The following is a 21,205-nucleotide window of genomic DNA, read 5'->3' as shown; positions in this document are numbered from 1 at the left end:
CCTGTCCTGCACTCCTGCTTCCTCTCTATTGTGAGCAGATGCCGGGTATGCCATCAGCCAGAAGGAGGCGTGGCTTTACAGGTGTGGCGGGGGGTGGGGTGGGGGGAGAGGGGGGGAGAGAGAGAGATAGAGAGAGAGCAGGGCATTCTGGGTAGCAGAGGTTCCCGAACCTGGCTGAACATCAGCATCTGCTGGGCAGATTTCTGTGAATACAGATCCCTGGGAAACTACCGAGTCAGAATCCCCATGTGTTGGGTCAGGAAATGCTCCTGCTTCCCTGTAAGTGTATGTGCGTGTGTATGTGCGTGTGCACTTGTTTAATACCGCACACATAGAGAAGGGTTTGTGCAAGGGGGAAGGTGTTTACCTCTGAGAAAGGAAGCCCGGAAATGGTTTGGTTTGTATACTTCTGGATTGTTCTACATCTTTTACAAGAATGCACTCAGGTAGAATTTTATAATTAAGATAATTCAAGGGGCTGTGTGGGAGGATTTGGGATGACAACATGGAATCACAGACCCCTTAACCTGGCAGGGATCTTAGAGTCCCTTATCCCACACCTTCACCAGGAGAGCACACGCTCCACGAGTGTGGACCAACTTGCTAAGTCCACACAGCCGGCTAGCAGATGAGATCAGACCAGAACTCAGATGCCTTGGTCCTGGGGAGTGGGGACTGGGGACTGCCGAATCTGAGAAGGGTATCCCCGTAGGACCGTCAGATAAAATGCATTATTCATTGTTTATATGAAATTCAAATTTAACTGGCTTACCTCTACTTTTGTTTGCGAAATCTGGCAACCCTAAACCCAGCCAGGAACGCAGTAGACTCGGAGGGCTCAGGAGAAGGAAGCTCTCAGTTACTGAAGTTCCCTAGAGAGGGCTGAGACACGCTCCTGAGACTGGGCACTCGCAGACGAATTTCCAGTGATTTCCTTTTCTTGAACTTGAAACAAGAATTTTCTCACTACAGATCCTGGCTACACTTTCATTGATTAGATGGGCTTTTTGCCACTCTTTGTTGTTGGTGATGGTTTGTTTGGTTTGGGTTATTTTGGGGGCTCGTATTTTACACACTTTCGCAGTGTGTGTGTGTGTGTGTGTGTGAGTGCCACAGCCAAGGCATGGCCCGGTGCCTGTAACCGTCATTCTTCGTTTGCGGGAATTCTCCTCTGCCAACTATTTGGCCTGCTCTGATGTTTCCGAATGCAGCCGTTAGTGCACTTCTGTGTTTGGAACAAGTGCATTGTGTGGGCCGAACTGGTCCCTGGGAGGGGTCAGTGCCATGAAATCTGCTGGGAGGAGGCAGGTCAATGCCCCTTTGGCAGGAGGGAGAGCGGATTAGGGCGGATTGTGAAAGTATGCATCTTGCTCTGAAAAACTGTGCGTTGCATATTTTCCCAGGGCAGTGTGTGAAAACCCAGGCATAATGGATGCATAACTTTTTATGAATGAACCCTTTATGACTCCCCGTGGAGCCCACTTGTAGTGTCCTCATCTGCATTTCCTCTTCTTGATATCCTTATTAAACTCCTCCTCCAAAGCCGGGAACCAGATTCCGTTGAGGAATTTGACACCTTTTCTGAGTCCAGTTTCTCCCCAGCCTGTTAGTTTTCTTGGAAAGGGGCTGTTTGGGTCCCACTTTTTCACAAAGTGATTAAAGAGAAATGTAAGTAGAATGAGGGCATGTCATGGCCAGTTAGAGCTATCAAATTGAGTTTTCAGTTTCAGGGGTTACTTATGAGATTGCACCTGAAGTGGGGAGGAACGTGGCCGCAGAGAGAATTTACCCAGTGATTTTAAATACTGTCCTGCTAATTGGATTCCCCTGCCTTATTTCTGCAGGAGGAATTACTCTGACAATGCACTTTTGTATGCAGAACTGTCTTTGAGTATTCTGTACCACCTCACTGCACACAAAAGCCCTTTTTCCCCCTTTCCCTGAAGTGGGGAGGGAGGTTCAGAAAGGCCAGGCTGGCCAATCAGTGTCGCGTGGCCCTACCACCGGGGCTCCCTGGGCAGGGGCAGCCTCTCAAGTGAGCAGAAATGACAGCGTGAGTCAAACAGCCAAGCCCGGCGTCACCACAGACTTGCTTTATGGTTGGAGGCTTTGATCTATCATTTCTAAGTGTCCGTGTCTAAACTGGGAATGATGTTTACATTCCCAGAGAGCAGATTTCATGTCCTTTTACCCAAAAGTGTACAGTGTTCAGAATCACACCTTAACCGGTAAGTTCCTCTTGATGATGGTGGCAGTGGTGATGAAGAAGATGAAATTGATGATGAAGGTCAAGGGCTCAGACTGCCAAGGTTCAAATCCTGCTTCACTTGCAACTTTGAGTATCACTCAAATTGAATGTAACTTGACTCAAATTCTTCAGCCCTCAGTTTGCCCATATATGAGATGAATAATAAACAGTCCCTAATTCAGAGGGTAGGGGGAAGCAGTTAGATCATCCACGCAAAGCGCTGGGGAGAGGGTCATGCTCAGTAAAAAGGGGCTTTCATCGGGACCGTTATGGCGAAGATAAGAATATTAAGGAAATGGGCAGGGGACAAAGTAAAGGGTTCTAGGTGAGAATTACAAGGTGATTTGGGGAGAGAAGTTACTTAGGAATATTTGTAACTTACCCCACCAAGCCTGGCTTTGCCAAAGCAGTGATTCCAACCCCCTCCAGAGTAGTGAGTGAGTAGACCCAGATTGTCCTGTGGCCCAGCCGTGGGTGGTTCATCTCATCCAGTTACGTTCTTAGGCAGCAAGGCAGACATGGGAAGTTCTTCTCTTTTTTGGAAACAGTCCCCAGTGGCTGTGACAGCTGGGGTTTTAAAAGGAGAAATTTGGACTTGAAAGTCAGTTTGGTCAAGAAGGAATTCCTTTTGTGATCCCATATTGTTTAACTGCTGTTCAGCAGCTCTGTCTCCTCACTGGTAAGCAGTACTTACTTGCCCATGCTTATGTGTTGTTTTCCAAGAATTAATTGACACTAATTGGCCATGCCAGAGTAACCATTACTGAAAATTTATAGGCTTCTGATGGAGTTTTCCTTGCTAAATTCTTGGCAGAAGTCTCAGCTCATCTCACTTGATATTAAGCTCGTCAAATCCAAAAAGCTGCAGGTGGCCAGAATCGGAAGGAAGCAGAAGGAGATTAGCAACTTCTACCCCATGTCTCCCCAAAGAACGTGTCCACAGTTGGCCATCAGGAAACGTCCATCGTAGCCTTTATTCCTCCCTCAACCTCACTCCCCCATTTCTCAGAAGGGCAAAGCAGAATTATAACTTCAAGTGGTTGATGCAGTGCTTCATATGGTGCTGGCAGTAAGGGAGCGCCCGCTAAATATCTGTTGAATAGACATAAAAAATATCAAGATATCAATCGCATACTATATGATTCACCATTTAAAGTGTACAGGTCAATGAGTTTTAGTATGCTCACAGAGTTGTGCAACCAACCATCACCATAATCAAGTGTAGAACATTTTTATCACCCAAAAGAAAACCCATACTCGTTAACAGGCACGGCCTCCCATTTCCCCCATATCAGATGGATTTTTGAGCGACCTACGCAGTCGGTGCTTGAGAGAACCGTGGCTTCCAGTCCAAATAGACCTTGACTGGTCTGTGTTGTGAACTGATCAGTACAACCCAGCCCATGTCGCACCCTGTTCCCATCCCCACCCTTGCCATGGCTGCCATCTTTACACGACATTGGGAATTATAGGGCCAAAGATTACCGTACATTGGGAAGTCATGGCCTTCCGCCTCTTCGATCCAAGTATCAGACTCATACCCAAGTGTCAGAGAAATACACATGTATTTGTATTTTTCAATAGCAGAATTTCAACAGCAATTATGAGCCCCTCTCTATCAGGTAGGGGAAATTAATTTTGGTCAGTTTGTGTTCTCTTCCCCTGAGGTGGGGGTGCCAGTAAGGGGGGTATACATGTGCCACGGCACGGTGGCGGGGGGGGGCATGCGTATTGCCATCTCAGTTGGCATCGCTGAGCGTCCTCATGCCTGTCTGGTCTCCGGTCCTCTATCTGAGCAAAGAATCCTCAGTGGCTGCTGTGCCTCCTTCTTGTCTCAATTCTAGGCCAGTTCAGATTGGTGTCTCCCTAGAAGACATTCAGTGGGTGATGTCCTATGGCTCCCCCCATCCTCTGGACTATGGGAAGTTCACTTCCATATCCCTTTGCCTGAAGAACTCTGCATGCCTGTCTCCTGGCCTAATGTCTGGATGAGCCATGTACACACTCCCGTTCTGACCCCCGGTGGGGCAAGGGGATCGAAGATCTTGTCGCCCTTCCAGGTTCTGCCCAGGGACTGGGGGCGCAGTCCTGTCCTTCTCCCAGACCCTCAAACCCACTTGAGGTCTCTATCATCCTTTTCCATCAAGGATCTTAGCTCAAGGTGGGACAGGGCACAGGGTCCTTCCAAAGCATCCCTTGTGCCCTCTCTAACCCTCTCCTCCCTAGTTCCCTCACTCATCTATTTTAGGAATCTTTCTAAGACTACCAGGATGGAAACGTGTGCTCTTGCACATCGTGTGTTCTCCCAAGTCTTAGTAATTGTGACTGGGCTTGGGAAGTTCAAAAGCCAAGAAGGTTTGATTTTTTTTTTATTTGATTTTTTTTGTGTGTGTCATGTGTTCTCTGGCATCTCTTCTCTGGGGCGAGGAAAGCAGAATGTCTTCCTAAAGGCATGCTCTGCCCCCAAAGAAGGGCCATATATGCAGTGGGAGACACCAGGGGAGGAAAGGCTCATCACTGTCTCGGACCATTATCCGCCACACCTTCAGCACCTGGGCGGGACCCACCTGGCAGAGGAGGGGTGCCTGAGCTACACTCCGGGGACTTGGATTGATTGGAGTCTGGCATTCTCTTGAAGTCAGCCTGAAGGGGGACGCACAGGCCGGGCGACTGCTTCCTTCCATCTGTGACTCGTGCATGTGCTGCAGGAGAATCGCCACAGCTAGGGTTACCGCTCACCTTGAGGACGTTTGGAGAAACGTGTCTGTAAGGAGCTGCTTCCCGCCCTGCCGGCGGCCTGACCGGTCTTCTCCACTTCCCAGGCAGGTTTTGTGGTGACAGGGCCCCGGAGCCCCTCACCTCCACGGACAGCCGGCTCTGGGTGGAGTTCCGGAGCAGCAGCAGCACCTTGGGCAAGGGTTTCTTCGCGGTGTACGAAGGTTTGTTCACGGCAGGGGGCTCTGTTCCACCTCTGACCTTCCCACGCGGCCCGCGGTCCCTCTTGCACCCACGCACGCGTGGCAGCCGCCAGAGCCGTGGGGGGTAGGGACAACCACCGCAGGGGCCGGGCTGAGGATCCCCAGGTCCGCAGCTATGCTCACGTCACGACAGGTGTCGTCCACCTGTTACCACCCGCTGGACTCCACTCCAGTGGGGCTGGGGAGCGTGTCCCTGGTGTAGAGCCCTGGGGAAATGAAAGCAGCCTCTGAATAGCTGTGTGAGCCCGAGAAAAGAACCTGACCTCTCTGGGCCTCTGTTTCATTTATGAAAAGAAGACTTTGGACAATATCAGGGTATTTACAAGGACACTTTTTGAAAGGGCCTTTGAGGCCACCCTGGTGATCGAGTTGAGGGAACACATAGGTCTGGGCTCTAGGCGGCTGCCACCAGGGCATTTCTGCTTCAGTTTGTCCCACCTACTGGGTAAATTGTAATTTTGCGGACACCAAAATTTTGTTTTTATAAAAGAAATGTGTGTGTGTGTGTGTGTGTGTGTGTATGTGTATGTGTGTGTGCGCGCGCGTGCGCGTGCGCGTGCACGCACGCGTGCAGGTGCGGGTCCCTCCGCACCAGCAGTCCTCTGCTCTCTACATTAGAATCCCTTGCGGAGTTCAAACATCACAGCTGCCTGGAGCACCTACCTCCCCCCGCCGTTGCATCAGAATTTCTGGGGACATGGCCCCTGCTTCCACAGCTCAAAAAATGTCCCGGGTGATTTTGATGCACAGAAAAGGTGGAGAACCTCTGCTCTGCAAGGTTATTTTCTTCATATGAAAAAAATTCAGAGTTGCAAACGAACGAAATCGTGCCTTTCCGGAGGCACAGTCTTGGTTGGTTGGAAATGAAAATGTTGCCAAGTGGAGCCACCTAGTGGTGATAAGTGGCCATGAATTTCCTTCCTAAAGGTCTGACCAAGGACCCCATTCCTTCTCTTCCCTATTCTCTTTCTAAAGCTACGTGTGGGGGAGATATTAACAAAGACGCTGGTCAGATTCAATCTCCCAACTACCCGGATGACTACAGACCTTCCAAGGAATGTGTCTGGAGGATTACGGTTTCGGAAGGGTTTCACGTGGGGCTTACCTTCCAAGCTTTTGAGGTGAGTACTGCTCAGGGTTTCTTCCCCAGGAGGAAGTAAACATAAACTTCTGCCAGACACTCTGTGCTCTATAAAGATGGGTTTCCATTTTTTTGGTTGAAAACAGGAACCTAAGTCCGTTTCAAGCTCATGGTGCATTGTACCTGGGCATTTGATATCAAAATCTTTGCAGGCTTTGAAATTGTCTCCACCGCCTTTCTGATGGCTGCCTGGGTAGATGGGGGGAAGTAAAAGTCTAGGAGGGGATCCCAGGATGTTTTGTAGAATCGCTCTTCCCTACTTATCATCTCTTAGTCTGCACAATTTGGTCCACCCTAGACTAGATTTTTGAGAGTGCTATTTCAGTTCCCTTCTTACATAAAAAAACCTTAAAGCCAGACCATCCGTCACCTTTCACATTGCCTCTGTTTCTCTGTTTAGATTGAAAGGCATGACAGCTGTGCATACGACTACCTGGAAATCCGCGACGGCCCCACGGAAGAGAGTGCCCTGATTGGCCATTTCTGTGGCTACGAGAAGCCGGAAGATGTGAAATCGAGCTCCAACAGAATGTGGATGAAGTTTGTGTCCGATGGCTCTATCAATAAAGCGGGCTTTGCAGCCAATTTTTTCAAGGGTATGAATTAGCAGTTTGTTTCCATTTTTAGTCACAGGAAGAGGTATTGCCCCCTGGCCTAAGAATCATAAAACCCATATGGAACCTTAGCGTCAAACAAGGCTCCCTGCCGGGAGAAGGCAGTGACCCATAGTGGAGCTGCCTCTAACAAAGTCCGCCACGGACTCAGGAGCAGGAGCAGCCTTGGCGTCGAAATTAGATTTAGTAAGTTTACAAGGTCAACTTAGTGAACCTTAGGGAATGAGCATTGATAAGAATAAATATTTGTGCAGTCAGTCTCATTAATTGAGCACCTACTGTGTGTCAGGAACTGTGCAAGGTACTTGGTTTACAGGATGTCATTGAATAACCCTTTGAGTTGGGTTTGGATCACGTTTGGTTAGAGTCGAGAAGGGTTGCTTGGGTCACTCAGTTAAGTGGTTGATCAAGAATCCAAGCGCAGTCTGACCCCTAAGCCCCAACTCTTTCTGCAGCATTGTTTTACATTCCCCGGTGTGGGCCAGAGAGGCAGCCTCGGTCTTCAGCAGCCGAGGCACCACCCCCAGCCTACAAGTCTACCCTCAAGTGGGTCAGGGTGGGGAGGACAGTGAGGGGGTGGTGCTCAGGGAACAAACCTCCATGGCTGCGTTGCAGTCTTCATGAAAGCAGACCCAGAATGCCATGGGAAGACTGGCATTCCTGGCCCCAGCAGAATGGGCTTCTCAGGAGTCCTTCGTGTGGGCAGGTCTTCCTTCTCTGCTCTCGGGGACCTCCTGGAAGCCCCTCAGACCACACTCTCAAAGGGAAGCGTGGATACTCCCCAGCACATTGTGATCGGGCACCTGGTAGCACACCAGCAGCCACTGAATGGTGTTATCTAATCCACACCTGAGATCCCTTGATGCGTGGCACTATTCACATCCAGTAGGAAGCTGCTTTCCTCTCCTTCCCTCCTCTCCAAGGACTCCTGGCTGTGCCAATCCAGAAATTCCGGTCCCTCTCTTACTCCCACTCTCTCCATCTGCCCCCTCTTTAGCCCTTTCTCCCAGATTCTGTATAAGTGGAGGGGTGTCAGAAAAACCCATTTCAAGCCGTGCACCCCTGAGCAGGCAGCTCTTTGTCCTTTACTGAAAGTTCAGTTTTGTTCTCTGTCAAACAAGGGGAAGAAATCTGCCCGTTTTACCTAACCAGTGGTGAAGCCCCAACAAAATGATGGCTGTCGAGAGACTCCACAGGCTGGAAAGTGCCGCACAGATATGTGGGATTCTTTTTCTTTTGTCTTGAGGCATCTGCGAGAGCAAAACCCAAGCAGAAACAGAACAAGAATCATAATGCTTTCAATAATGGGAGGAAAAATTTAATCAATTCTTTCCCAAGCAAAAAACCCAGGCCACAGCAGGTATAATTCAAACGCAGCTCAAGCTTGTGGTTGAGATGCCTGGAAATTCAGTCTGTACCCAACCTGGCCCGGACTGCGTGTGACTTAGCAGCAGCAACGTTCGCTGGGTGGCCTTAAGCAAGTTACACAACCTCTCTGAACCCCAGATCTTCCACTTCTACAGATGTGTTGTTGCAGAGCTGACAGGGGAAAATGTAACAGTGTAAGCAAATGCACGTGGTATAATGTTTAGACCCATGCGCTGCCTTTGCTAAAGAAGGAGTCTTTGAAGTGGTTATTTTTGTCTCTGGCAAAAATGACATGACAGTTTCTTCTTGCCAGGTATCATTTTCTTGCTGCTGCTGTAACAAATTCCTGCAAACTCGGTGGCCTAAAACAACACGAGCTTGTCATCTGGTAGTTCTGGAGGTCGGATTTCCTTGCCTCTTCCTGCATTTCTTGGTTCAGGTGCCCCTCCACCTTCGAGCCAGCACTGGCCACTTGGGTCTTTCCCCTGCTGTACCGCAGACCTCTGCTTCCACTGTCACATCTCTTTTTCTGACCCTGATCTCCTCCCTCTTTCGGTAATAAGACCCGTGTGGCTACAGTGGGCCCACTCGGATAACCCAGGATAACCTCCTATTTCAAGATCCTTAATTTAATCACACTCCCAAAGCCCTTTCTGCCAAGTAAGGTAACAGATTCACAGGTTCCAGGGACTGGGACGTGGATAGCTTCGGGAGGCCTTAGTTTGCTTACCCCATGTCACAAATGATTACGAGGCTTTATTCTACCTCTGTCCTTCTCCTCCTCTGACTTTCACCCTGAGCTCTGTAAGTTGGGTGCTGGGGAGTCGGAAACCCACGACCCACCCACACCTCATTCCTGGTTTGGTGAGGCATGTTTTTGAGAGGACCAGCTAAAGCTGGAGTGTAGGGTTACCAGATTTACCAAAAATGGGGGGGGGATGCCCAGTTAAATCTGAATATAAGATAAAGAATGATCCTTTAGTATAAGCATGGCCCAAACATTGCATACCTTGCTGAGAAATGGCAAGAAATGTTCATCTTAAATTCAAAGGTAGTTGAGCATCCTGTGTTTTTTTTGTGGCAACCCTCCTGAGATGCCAATCAACGCAGTGGAAAGGAGTGCTTCCTTCTGTGATGCTGCACTGGTTTGTGGGGGACCGAGCTGGCTCGCTCTCAGTACCCACGATAACCAGCTCCATTTGCTGGTTAGAAGATCCCATCTTCTTCTTCTTCTTCCGCAGTTAGCCATCATTCAGCAGCCATCAAGCCATGTGTCAGGTGCTGTGCTGGGGGCTGGGGACACAGGAAGGCACAGTCATCCTCAGGAGCTCAAGGTGGTGAAAGAGAACTGCAGGCAAGTGGGTGATGACACTGACCATGGACGTGTGGACCTGGGAGGCCCCCAGCCTGGGGGCAGGGCCACATTGCCCCGCCTCACACTTCAAGGGCATTTCACTTCTCAGCTCGCAAACATCTTTTTTAGATGCCCAGGAAGATGTTTACTGAGGCCCGTCTACACTGACTTAATGCACAGGCCCGGCTTGATGTCTTCTTGATGTCAGTAGACTTGACTCTGAACCTGAAAACGGGCAGGAGCATTGCTGGAAACCTCAGAACACTTCTTGGAGGGGAAAGAAAAGAGGTCTACTGAGTATGCTAGAAACTGCATGAGATATCTCACTTCGTCTTCAGAACAACCCCTTGGCAGGCATTATTTTTACCCCCATTTTTAAATTGAGGAAACTGAAATTCCAAACTGGCGGAGCCAGAACAGACCCTGGATCTCTGTAGGGTCCCCAGTGCATTCTTCCCACTACAAAGACCTGCCAGTCTCAGGCAAGGGAAAGTCAGGGGGCTTGAATTTCTCATTCGTGTTTGTGACTTGATTCTGACACCTGTCGCCTTTCAGCCCCCTTAATACCATGGGAATATGGGGAAAGGGGCCTTGGATTTAGTGTCCGACGTTCGGCTTTTCATCCCGCCCTCATTCCTTATTAGGTAGGTGTCTGCTCTCAGGCAGGTCAGTTTTCCTTTCTGAGACTGGATCGTACCTGCTTTGTTTTCCACTATATTCCCAGCGCCTGGCCCACACTCAGCTCAGTAAATACTCACTGGGCAGGGAATGAATAGATGAAAGAATAATGAGGCTCAGATTCCTCATTTGTGGATTGAGCTTCCTGCTGCTTTCCCTGCTTACTTTTCGGGGTTCCCAGGAGAAAGAATGAGGTGAGACCGCAGTCTAGAGCAGTGCTGTCCAACAGAAAAAGAGGGCAAGTCACAAAAGTGAACCACATATGTAATCTTAAACTATCTAGTAGCAACCTCGTCCCTCACCCTGCCCCCCCCAAAAGAAACAGGTGGAATTATTTGAATATATTTTATTTAACCCAATATATCAGTTTTATAATCATTTGCCATCACATGCAATACTATCATTTTAATATGTAATTTATATACACAAAGTTAACGAAATGTTTTAGGGTTTTTTTTCATACTAAGTCTTGGGAATCCGGCGTCTTTTACACTCACGGCACACCTGAATTTGGACTAGCTACATTTCAAGTGTTCGATAGCCACACAGGCTGGTGGCGACCACATCGGTCAGTGCAGGTCTGGAGACTGGATGGCCCAGCCTTTTTCCAAAGAAGCCATCAGTAGGGTGTCCTGGGAACACACAGCACCCAGTGAGTGTGTCAGGACTCCTCCACCGAAAGAAACTGGAAGACTAACTACAAAGTCCACCCAGAGGAGTTGGACCAAGCCGAAGAAGCTCTTGCCTTGGTGCCAGTTGGCACGAGCCTCTGCCCAGAGCCCAGTTGGCGCATGGCACTGACCAGGGTGCCAGTTGGCCTTTGCATCCCTCTCTCGGTGCCAGATGGCAGTCCTCTCTGAGCCCGCTGGCCTGGCAGCAGGCAGAGCTCATCTCCGCTTACTTTGGGAGATGGCAGCAGCATTTGAAGGTTGGCAGAGCCATTTTGGTCCCATACTCCTCACATAAAGAATATGATTCCCACCTTGATCCCCATACTCCTCTGTCCCAGTGCCAATGGACCACCATGGGATGTCGATGAGGCGGACTGGTTTCCTTCAGGTGCTTCTTCAAAAGCTTAAGGAGGTGCCCTGACTCCTCTTTCCTCAACTCTCTCTGAAACAATTGTTGGCATCCTCTCTGAGCCATCTCATGATCTAAGCATAGAATGGTACCTTCTTTCACTACTACCGCTTGAAGAAGGCAAGGAAGACAGAGCTACCACTCTGTATGGCTGAGCCCTGTCTAGTTCAGCCTTTTTTTTTCCTACCCACACCCACAGCCTCCCAGATTCTTGGGGGAGGCTTGGCTCTTGACCACGGTAGGCCAGAGCAAGCATGAACTTGTGGGCTTGGAGCAGATGCTGCTTCATCAAGGTGTGGGAGTGGTTCCAAGGACACCCAGTGTCCCACCGAGAGTGGGGCCCTGGTACACTTCCACACCATCCACCCAAGCTGGAGTACAGTTGAAAATGGCCAAACATCCCACTGCTTTAGCTGGAGGGAGCTCAGATGTAACCCTGTATCTTTCACCCGCCTTCCTGGGCTCAACAAACATCCTACCCTTCTAGTCCCTGGAGGAACTATATTCCTGTTGCCTTCAGCCCAAATCCAATCTACCAGCCTCTCTCCCTCCACATGGCTAAGATTGCACCAGGAGACTTGTTCATCTGTGGTCTTCCCTTTCTTGCCGATGACAAACGTGTGTCCTGCCCATCGCCATAGCATCTCCTGGCATCAGAGTCTCCCTTCACCCCCCAGCTGTGAGGTCTTGTGTTTGTCTTGGTCTATTTTGATGAGCTTCTTCCATCATTCTTTTCTGCCCTCCCCCTGCACTCACCTGCCAGTTTCTTGACTCTGCTGTGCTGCCTTCCTGCCCATCTCTTCTTCCATCACTGGCCAGTCTTTGACACCTTGTCCTTCTTTTGACACCTTTGTCTCACTCCCCTCCTCAGGCTTGCACTGTGCTCTCACCTGATTCAGGTGTGCCCAAGTAACCTTATCCTTTCCACTCCCTTCATCAGCATATCTGTCCACCCACTGGGATTTCAAAAGCAATCTTGCTGTTGTCTGTAGGGAGCACTACTCTGTACCAGATGTCTGTATGCTGGGTACTTCACACCCTTCATTTTCAACCCCCACAACCCTAAAAGTAGGTACTATTCTCATTTTAAAACAGGAGGAACACTCAGAAAAATTAAATCACCCAACCGGTTGGGGTAAGATCCAGTGGTGGATCCAACCGAGGTCTGTGAGGCTCACTCTAGAACACTGGACTCTTTCCATTTCTTCTTATCATTGATTCTTCTCCTATACTTTCTAGAAAATGTCAAAGAAAGTACTTTGCCTTTTGTAAAGGAATGAGTGGTTGCCAGATGCTTACTATTTTGGCATACTTAATGCTTGCATTTATTCGAGCCCACGGACAACTTCAAACCCTGTCTAGAGCATGCCTCCTGAACTCAGTCCCCCTACTGACCAACTTACTTAAGTTTGGCTGAGCCCAACAACGCATCACTCTAAGAATTACCTAAGTTTGCCCAGTGAAGAGCGGGCAGGTGAATGAGTGTTTTGTGCATCGTGGACAAGGAAGACTGGAAGGAAATGGGTCTATTTGAGTCAGAAAAGAGCAGCTCAGAGGGACACATCACGGCTGAAGGGTTTGCGTGTTCTGCAGGACCAATGGGTTGGAAGTTGCAAGGAGCCAGAATTTTGACAATTCAAATTCCAAAGGATAGGAAATACTTTTGAAAAGCAGTGAGAGTCCTATCTCTGGGGGATTTCGAGCAGGACCTGCAAAGCCATCTGTAAGAAATGTTACTGAAAGGATCGCTGCCTAAGGGCAGGACTGGGGGTGGGGGGTGGGGTCTTTTCAGGACTTAACTAACTGCAAGATGTCCTGGTTTCTCTCGTTTTACGTGTAATGCCGTCTTTGAGGATTTTGTGGACAACACCGTGCCTGCTCTATTCCTACCTTCCATGATGTTATGAGCCCATACCACCCCCACCCTTTCTTCCTCCTAGATTGGACTTGTTCAGCTTTGTTTTGTTTTTGAAGATGCCTCCGTGTCTTGTGCCCTCTCTGGGCTCTCTGGCTTAGTGAGGCCACAACCTCCCCTCTCGGGGATAGATGCATCGCAGCCTGGCAACAGAAAATCAGGAGTTTTTCCTTTTATTTCTGATCCTCTCCCGGGCGATGCCCACTGCCTGGGTTTTTCTTTTCTCCAGTGATGCATGGGCTGACATTTCCGGGCAGATTCTCCAGTGACTCCTGTGTTGCTCCTCAGGACAGCTCTCCTGGTATCCTGCTTACTGTTATTTAATTGCCCCAAACATATCACCAGACACTTGTCAGTGCTGAATCCCATCTGACTCCCCTGCTAACTCAGTCTCACTGTGGCCTCCCCCAGTTTCTCCTGGGAGTATTGGCTAACCTGAGAGCTCAGTGTTTTCTGTAATCTTGAAGATCTCCCTGAGCACACCTCTTCAGATTATTTATAAAACGCTAAATCACAGGTTCTGGTTCTGTCTCTAGAAAATACTTTTATATCTTCATCTAGAAATGTGTCCCTTTGTTCTTATCTTCCACTTAATGTCCCTGAGAAGTGCCATATTTGGGAGGAACCTCAATTCCATGGCATTAAAACTGATTGAGTCTCCAGTGTGGAACCTTTGAGATTTTTTAAAAATCACACTGTATTCCCTGATTGAACCCTTCAAAGAATAAAATCATCCAGGCTTGGTCTCCTCCAGAGGAGCCTTCCCTCTGAGTAACAAGTTACTCTTATGTTCTCGAGACTTCCCCTTTGGTTATGGCTGCTGCCAGTGTCTGAGATGTGGGCATGAGCCTCCCTGGGAGGGGTCACCAGGAACCATTCTTGTTCTTAGAGGTCATTTGCCAGGGACCCTGGGGCGTGGAATGGGATGGGAAACAGACCAGGCAGCTCTGTGGTGATTTAGCCGGGGTCCCCTTCCTCTCCCACAGAGGTGGATGAGTGCTCCTGGCCAGATCACGGCGGGTGTGAGCAGCGCTGTGTGAACACTCTGGGCAGCTACAAGTGCGCGTGCGACCCTGGCTACGAGCTGGCTGCCGATAAGAAGACGTGTGAAGGTTGGTGTTGGACCCACCACGCTAGAATGAGACAGGATAAGGGACAAGTTGGGAGAAGTGGGGAGGAGAGGGGGAAGCCGGCTGGCTGTGAGGTGACATGATCTGTGGTGGGTGATGTCCCCGGCTCTCAGAGGGAAAAATAGCTCCACAAAGTCACCCACGTGCGAGAGGGCTGCCCAAATTACGAGGACTCCATCCCAGGCGCTGACGGGTTCATTTTCTTCCGTGACCGTGAACACTTCACATGATTATCAGATAAAAAAGAAAAGCAAAGAAAAACTCTGCGCCCTTAGGTGTGACTCAGCTGATAGCTCATTTCACTCATTCCATTTCTACCTGCCTGGCGTTGCGTTTTCCTTGCCCACCTGGCTGACGCTGCTTGTTCGTGTAAGCCAGGTAAAGTGCACAGCTCGGTACAAACATTGCCAAGGCTCCTTTGGTCCAAGTCATGTGGAGTCCCCGGCTATGCCACTGAGCGACAGGTAAGCACGCGTGTGTTGTCATCATTTTAAAAAGCGGTAAAGGCTTGTCCTCAGCTTCATCCCTCCGAATGCTCAGCTGAAGCCGACTAGGAGAAACGCTGCTGGATTAATCAGTTCAGATTGTCAACCTTTCTCTTTTTCTTTCTTTCTTTTTCTTTTGTATTAAAGAACAGCCCGCTTATTGCTGCTTGGGGGAAATCGCAGTCACTTGGAACGAAAACCAAATGAGTCTTGCTTCTGTTTCTCCCGTGCAGTGGCCTGTGGCGGTTTTATTACCAAGCTGAACGGAACCATCACCAGCCCTGGGTGGCCGAAGGAGTATCCTACAAATAAAAACTGCGTCTGGCAGGTGGTGGCCCCTGCTCAGTACCGGATCTCCCTCCAGTTTGAAGTGTTTGAACTGGAAGGCAATGATGTATGCTTCTGCGCTCTAATTCCTTGTGTGGGGACGTGGCTCGGGGCTGCAGACCAGCGAGGGGCTCGGCAGACAGGGACGTAGCTTCCTATAGTCATACACCCTTTGCGGGGCAGATTCTGGGAGCGTTTGGTGTGGCGGTTTCAGCTGTCCGTCCTCTGCAGACACGGTGCCTTGGTCCTCTTGTCACTGACGGACCCAAGGAGAATCAGGACCAGAGTGGAGGAGGCAGGTCTTGGGGGTGGGAGGCGGTCAAGACAAGGATGTCCCCTGGGGTAGGAGTCTGGGGGTTAGCATCCTACTGAGGGTAACGGAGGGGGTGAGACTCACCCGGGGACCAGGATGGTATGAATTGCCTGTCTCCTCCTTTGGGCAGCGGTCATGGGATGACCAAGTCGGCCAAGGCCCAGGTAGAGCCCTCCAGCCAGAGTGCTAGTCGTGAGAGCCCCATGTTGCCTACGCGTTGGGCCCGAGGGACCCCAGTAAGAGTTGAGAAGCCCCTCCCTTCTTCTGGATGAGGCTGAGCCGGTCTGGCCCCTAGGCAGGGTGTGGCTGTCAAGAAGGGGTCCTGCACTGACTGTGGGGTGGGGCCTCGGGAGGACCGGGCAGCTCCCCGTGGTGCTCCTTTGCAGGTCTGTAAGTACGACTTTGTGGAGGTGCGCAGCGGCCTGTCCCCCGACGCCAGGTTGCATGGCAAGTTCTGCGGCTCCGAGATGCCCGAGGTCATCACCTCCCAGAGCAACAACATGCGTGTGGAGTTCAAGTCAGACAACACGGTCTCCAAACGGGGCTTCAGGGCCCACTTCTTTTCAGGTGTGGGGGCTTGGAGGCCAGGTCCCAGGCCGAGGGGGACATGGCTGTGTAGGCTCTCAGCCTCGGGGGCACCTGCTCACCCCCTCTCTGCCCACTGCCCCTGCCCTCACAGTATTTCAGCCTTGGCGGTGGCATGCCCGGATCCGGGTTTTGTTTGTTTTGTTATTTTTTTATATTGGTGGTTATATTATTACAGGGCTGTCGTAACAAACTGCCACAAAGTGGGTGGCTTGAAGTCACAGGGATCTCTCCCAGTCCCGGAGGCCAGAAAGGTGTATTGACTTATGTATTTTTGAGAGACAGTCAAAAATTGACTTGGGGTGCCCGGGTGGCTCAGTCAGTTAAGTGTCCGACTTCGGCTCGGGTCATGATCTGCAGTTTGTGGGCTCGAGCCCCGTGTCAGGCTCTGTGCTGACAGCTCGAAGCCTGGAACCTGCTTCAGATTCTGTGTCTCCCTCTCTCTCTGCCCCTCCCCTGCTCATGCTTTCTCTCTCTCTGTCTCTCAAAAATACATAAGTTAAGGTGTGGGCAGGGCTGTGCCTGCCCGAGGGACAATCCTTCCCAGCCTCTTCCTAGCCTGTGGTTCCAGTACCTAAGGGTTCGGTGGGCTTCATCTCTCTATTCTGTATGGATTCTTAGTTGTCCTCAGGAAACTAAAACACAAAGTGTTCGGTGACACATCACGGTGGGGTATGAGGAAGGCAGGGAGACACCATTGACCCCTGGAGTTAACCCGGTGCCGGGGGCTGGGCGTGGAGGCCAGTCCTCGGTTGCTACAGGAAGAAGCCAGCTTGGTGGGTGCTGTGAGCAGCACCGGCCTGAGCTACAAGAACCACAGAGATGGCAACAGCTAATACTTGAGCTCATGCATAATAACAAATACAAGCTAACACTCACTCTGGGCTGGACACTGTTCGAAAGTGCTTTCGCTGTACTCATTCATTTCCTCTTCCCAACAACCCTATGAGGTGAGGATACCAGTACTGGTGCCCCTTTACAGGTGAGACAACTGAGGCACAGAGTTCAAGGACTGCCCAAGGTCACAACGGCTGGGAGTGGTGGTGCAAGACTGGCATTGAGCCATCTGGTTCGTGGCCGCACATGTATCTGCTCCACAGGCAGGAGGTGGTGTGGGGTCAGGGAGGAGGAGCCTAGGCCTCTGGGTCACATAGGCTGCTTGCTCACTGAGTGACCTTGGGCATGTTAGCATTCTCAGCCTCAGTTTCCTTACCTGTAAAATGGGGGCATAGGCACCTGCCTCCTAAGGTTCTATGAGAACAAACCTGGATACTGCATAGAAAGTGCTTTGGAGGGGTGCTTGGGTGGCTCAGTCAGTTAAGTGTCCGACTTCAGCTCAGGTCATGACCTGCAGTTTGTGGGTTCGAGCCCCGTGTCAGGCTCTGTGCTGACAGCTTGAAGCCTGGAACCTGCTTCAGATTCTGTGTCTCCCTCTCTCTCTGCCCCTCCCCTGCTCATGCTTTCTTTCTCTCTGTCTCTCAAAAATACATAAACATCAGAAAGTGCTTTGGGAAGTGCCCATCACATAAATATTCAACACATGGCAGTTATTTTTATTATTGTTACTATTATTAATATTAGCCTATCCTTTAAGGAGTTCCTTGTTTTGGCAGGAAGCAGGGGTAAAGAATGTATGTATATATATATATATATATATATGTATATATATATATACATGTATATATATGTGTGTGTGTGTGTATATATATATATATATATATATACATATATATATATATATATATACAGGGGAGGCTCCCTGATGGAGGCTACTTTTGAGCAGAATTCTAAGGTGGGAGGGACATTCCCAAGTTGGCATTCCCCCTTAGGAGAGTCTGTTGATCTCCTCAGACAAGGACGAGTGTGCCAAGGACAACGGCGGGTGCCAGCACGAGTGCGTCAACACGTCTGGGAGCTATCTGTGCCGGTGCAGAAACGGTTACCGGCTCCACGAGAATGGGCACGACTGTAAAGAAGGTAAGGCTAGACCGCAGCTGGGAGGCACGGCTGACCTTGGCCGCCAAGGTGTGCACATGTGTAAGAGTGAGAGCGAGGGGCCTTTCTGGTCTGCCGAGCCCTCAGCGTCTGCCTTCCCTCCTCCTTGACCTCCTGCTGAAGGGTGGCTTTCCCCAGGAGGCTTGCAGGGGCCCTCAGGGGCCCTCCTGGAGTGATTATTGCAAAGTGGTTACACCCCCAGGCTCTAGAATCAGACCATCTAGGTTTAAACCCTGACTCTGCTACTTACTGGCTTTGTGACTTTGGGCAAGTTACTTAACCTCTCTGAGCTTCAGTTTCTTCTTCTAAAAGAGACTAAACATACCCCCTTCTTAAAGGTGTATGGGGATTAAATGGAAGCATGCCTAGAAAGCACTTCAGACAGTCTGGCACCTATTAAGCACTTGAAATGTCAATGCATATCAACCATCTATGTCATAATAGTAGTTGCCATATGCAGGTCTAATAATAAAACGGAATTGGAAAAAGATTGCTCCCTGCTCCATTTACTACTCAGAGTTCAGGGCCAGATGCCTTTGAATGTCCAGTCATTCTGGAAAGAGCCTCCTTCTGTTATCACCCTGCCTGTGAAGGGAGTTTAGGCATCTCTGATAAGCACCCAGGCCTCTAGGCCTTGGCCCCAGCACAGGGCCCCACAGAGGGCATCAGGAGGAAGGAAGATGTGAAGAATGTTTGTTCCCTCGGGACAAACATTTCAAGGTAGGAGATTTGCCTGGGGTGCACAGAGTCTGATCAGGCCTACCTGACATGTTACAGGATGAGCTAAGACAGCTTCAGAAGCAGGGTGCAGGCCACCCTCCAAGCCCAGCTCTGTGACACAGACATGGGCAGTAGTGGGCTGGTTGGGAGGCAGGTTGGAAGAACTTGGAAGGACCTGTCATCCCGGAACTTAAAAGTCTTTGTCAGATTCCTGTGAGGTGGGCCTGGGTCAGAACGAAGCTTCCCTCCCGTGGTGTGGGGGAGGCCAGGAGGGATTTAACCCCACTAAGGCCACGCCAAATGAACAGCTGCTGCCTTCCTATGGGGCGGGGGGTGTGGCAGCAGATGTTCCAGAAGCTGAGCCCCTGTCCCTACTGGCATTTGTGCTCTGTCTGTGTGGCTGCAGAGTGGAGGCAGCAATGAGCAGAAACCCCCTCCCTCTGGTGCCTGCCCCCTCCCCCTTCCCCTTCCCCTCAACTGCCCCCTCCAGCAGCCGTGGGGCGGGGCGGCATTGGTTGGCTACGCAGGGGTGGTACACGCTCCCTCTGTTCCCCAACCATTTACAGCAAAGGCAGGCCTGGGTTCAAGTCCTGGCCCTGCCCCTCCCCAGCAAGTCACTCCCCCCCCCCCCCGACCCCCCGCCCCACAAGTTATTTTCTCATTTGGAAACTGAGAAGGATCAGATGAGAGAAAGCATTCAGAATGCTTGGCATAGTGCCCAGCCCAGAGGAGACACATTCCAAGTGTTGACCGAAATGCTACACACTGAGCAAGTCGTGGAACCCGTCTCTGCTAATTGCACCATAACCAGGGCGACCTCTGTAGTCTCCAAATGAAACTGCTTTGAAAATCTGGAAGAAGTACAGGCAGAAGGCATAGTGATGGGGGCACCTGGGTGGCTCAGTTGGCTAAGAGCCCAACTTCGGCTCAGGTCATGATCTCGCAGTTTGTGGGTTCGAGCCCCACGTCGGGCTCTGTGCTGACAAGCTCAGAGCCTGGACCCTGCTTCAGATTCGGTGTCTCCCTCTCTCTCTGCCACTCCCCCACTTGTGGTCTGTCTCTCTCTCAAAAAAATAAACATTTAAAAAATTTTTAAAAAAGAAAGCACAGTGATGAAGACCTCTGTTGGTACTTGCTAAACCATTTACATGTATCATCTCATTTAATCCACGTATCCCCCTACCAAGCTGGCACCCTTTTACAAATAAGGACACCAAGGCTTAGGTGAGTGCCCAAAGTCCCACAGCTTGAAGGCAGTGGGACCGAGTCCTTTTGAGCCGGTGCCTGTGGTCTTGACCACCAACTACCGTATGTCCAATGATAACCACGACCTGAATGGTGATAGTGCGAAAGATGAGCCATCTGAGCCCACAGGAAGGCAGCGAAACCAAATAAGTCAACAAATCTCTAGCCAGGGGACATTTGATTCGGGCTGACCCCTGCCCCCACTTTTGGTAATGACCACATGACAAATAGGAAGGAGAGATGGAGACTCCCCCAGAGGGCCTCTGGTGCTGCCCACAAGTGAACTGCTTCTCTCTGCATGTGTCCCCCCATCGCCCCTAGCTGGCTGTGCGCACAAGATCAGCAGTGCAGAGGGGACCCTGGCGAGCCCCAACTGGCCTGACAAATACCCCAGTCGGAGGGAGTGTACCTGGAACATCTCTTCAACCGCGGGCCACAGGGTGAAACTCGTGAGTCATTTTCATAGTTTACGGACAACACGGACTTTGGTTTCAGAGGCATGTGGCTGTGAGTCTCTGTGCTGCCACTTTCCAGCTCTGAAACTTGGGAAAGTTACTCAACATTTCCAGAACTCAGTTTCATTATCTGGAAAATGGGGATGCTAATGAACCCCCCCTCGCGGGCTGCTGTGCAGATTAAGAGAGGACACACACACAGCTCTCAGCACAGGGCGGCGGTGAGAAAAGCCCTCTAAAGAGCACCTGTTCACAGCGGTACCGGTATGAGGTGACATTCACGGCACAGATCGGTAGAGCTATTTCAGATTCGCTGGTTTCCAGTTGTAATTTTTGACAAAACAATACATTCTCAGGGTTAAAAAAAAGTAACCAGTACAGAGCGTTGGCAAGTGGGAATCAAAAGTTTCTAGATCTCCCATGCCCACTCCAGAAATGACCTCTCTGAGCGCTTTTTGGAAAATCTTTCCAGAAATTTCCTATGCATACACAATAGTGTATGTACATGCATGGGAAAAATATATGTTTCTTCTTGCCCAGACTTCTCCAGTGGATGCTTATTATTATCCGTATT

General features: G+C 50.2%; 1 protein-coding gene across 1 annotated transcript in view; it reads left to right on the top strand.

Moving 5' to 3' along the window:
- Positions 1-21,205, top strand: part of TLL2 (tolloid like 2) — a 125,038-nt gene that overhangs the window by 95,070 nt on the left and 8,763 nt on the right. Inside the window, exons 11-18 of the mRNA XM_058697317.1 lie at positions 5,071-5,187; positions 6,202-6,347; positions 6,768-6,963; positions 14,363-14,488; positions 15,225-15,385; positions 16,018-16,198; positions 18,068-18,193; positions 20,498-20,625. Coding sequence (XP_058553300.1) covers positions 5,071-5,187; positions 6,202-6,347; positions 6,768-6,963; positions 14,363-14,488; positions 15,225-15,385; positions 16,018-16,198; positions 18,068-18,193; positions 20,498-20,625 — 1,181 coding nt within the window. The remainder of the gene's footprint in view (positions 1-5,070; positions 5,188-6,201; positions 6,348-6,767; positions 6,964-14,362; positions 14,489-15,224; positions 15,386-16,017; positions 16,199-18,067; positions 18,194-20,497; positions 20,626-21,205) is intronic.

The sequence above is a fragment of the Neofelis nebulosa genome, chromosome 13 (genome assembly GCF_028018385.1).
Source record: "Neofelis nebulosa isolate mNeoNeb1 chromosome 13, mNeoNeb1.pri, whole genome shotgun sequence".
Classification (NCBI taxonomy): domain Eukaryota; kingdom Metazoa; phylum Chordata; class Mammalia; order Carnivora; family Felidae; genus Neofelis; species Neofelis nebulosa.
This window is presented reverse-complemented; position numbering and strand designations above follow the sequence as displayed.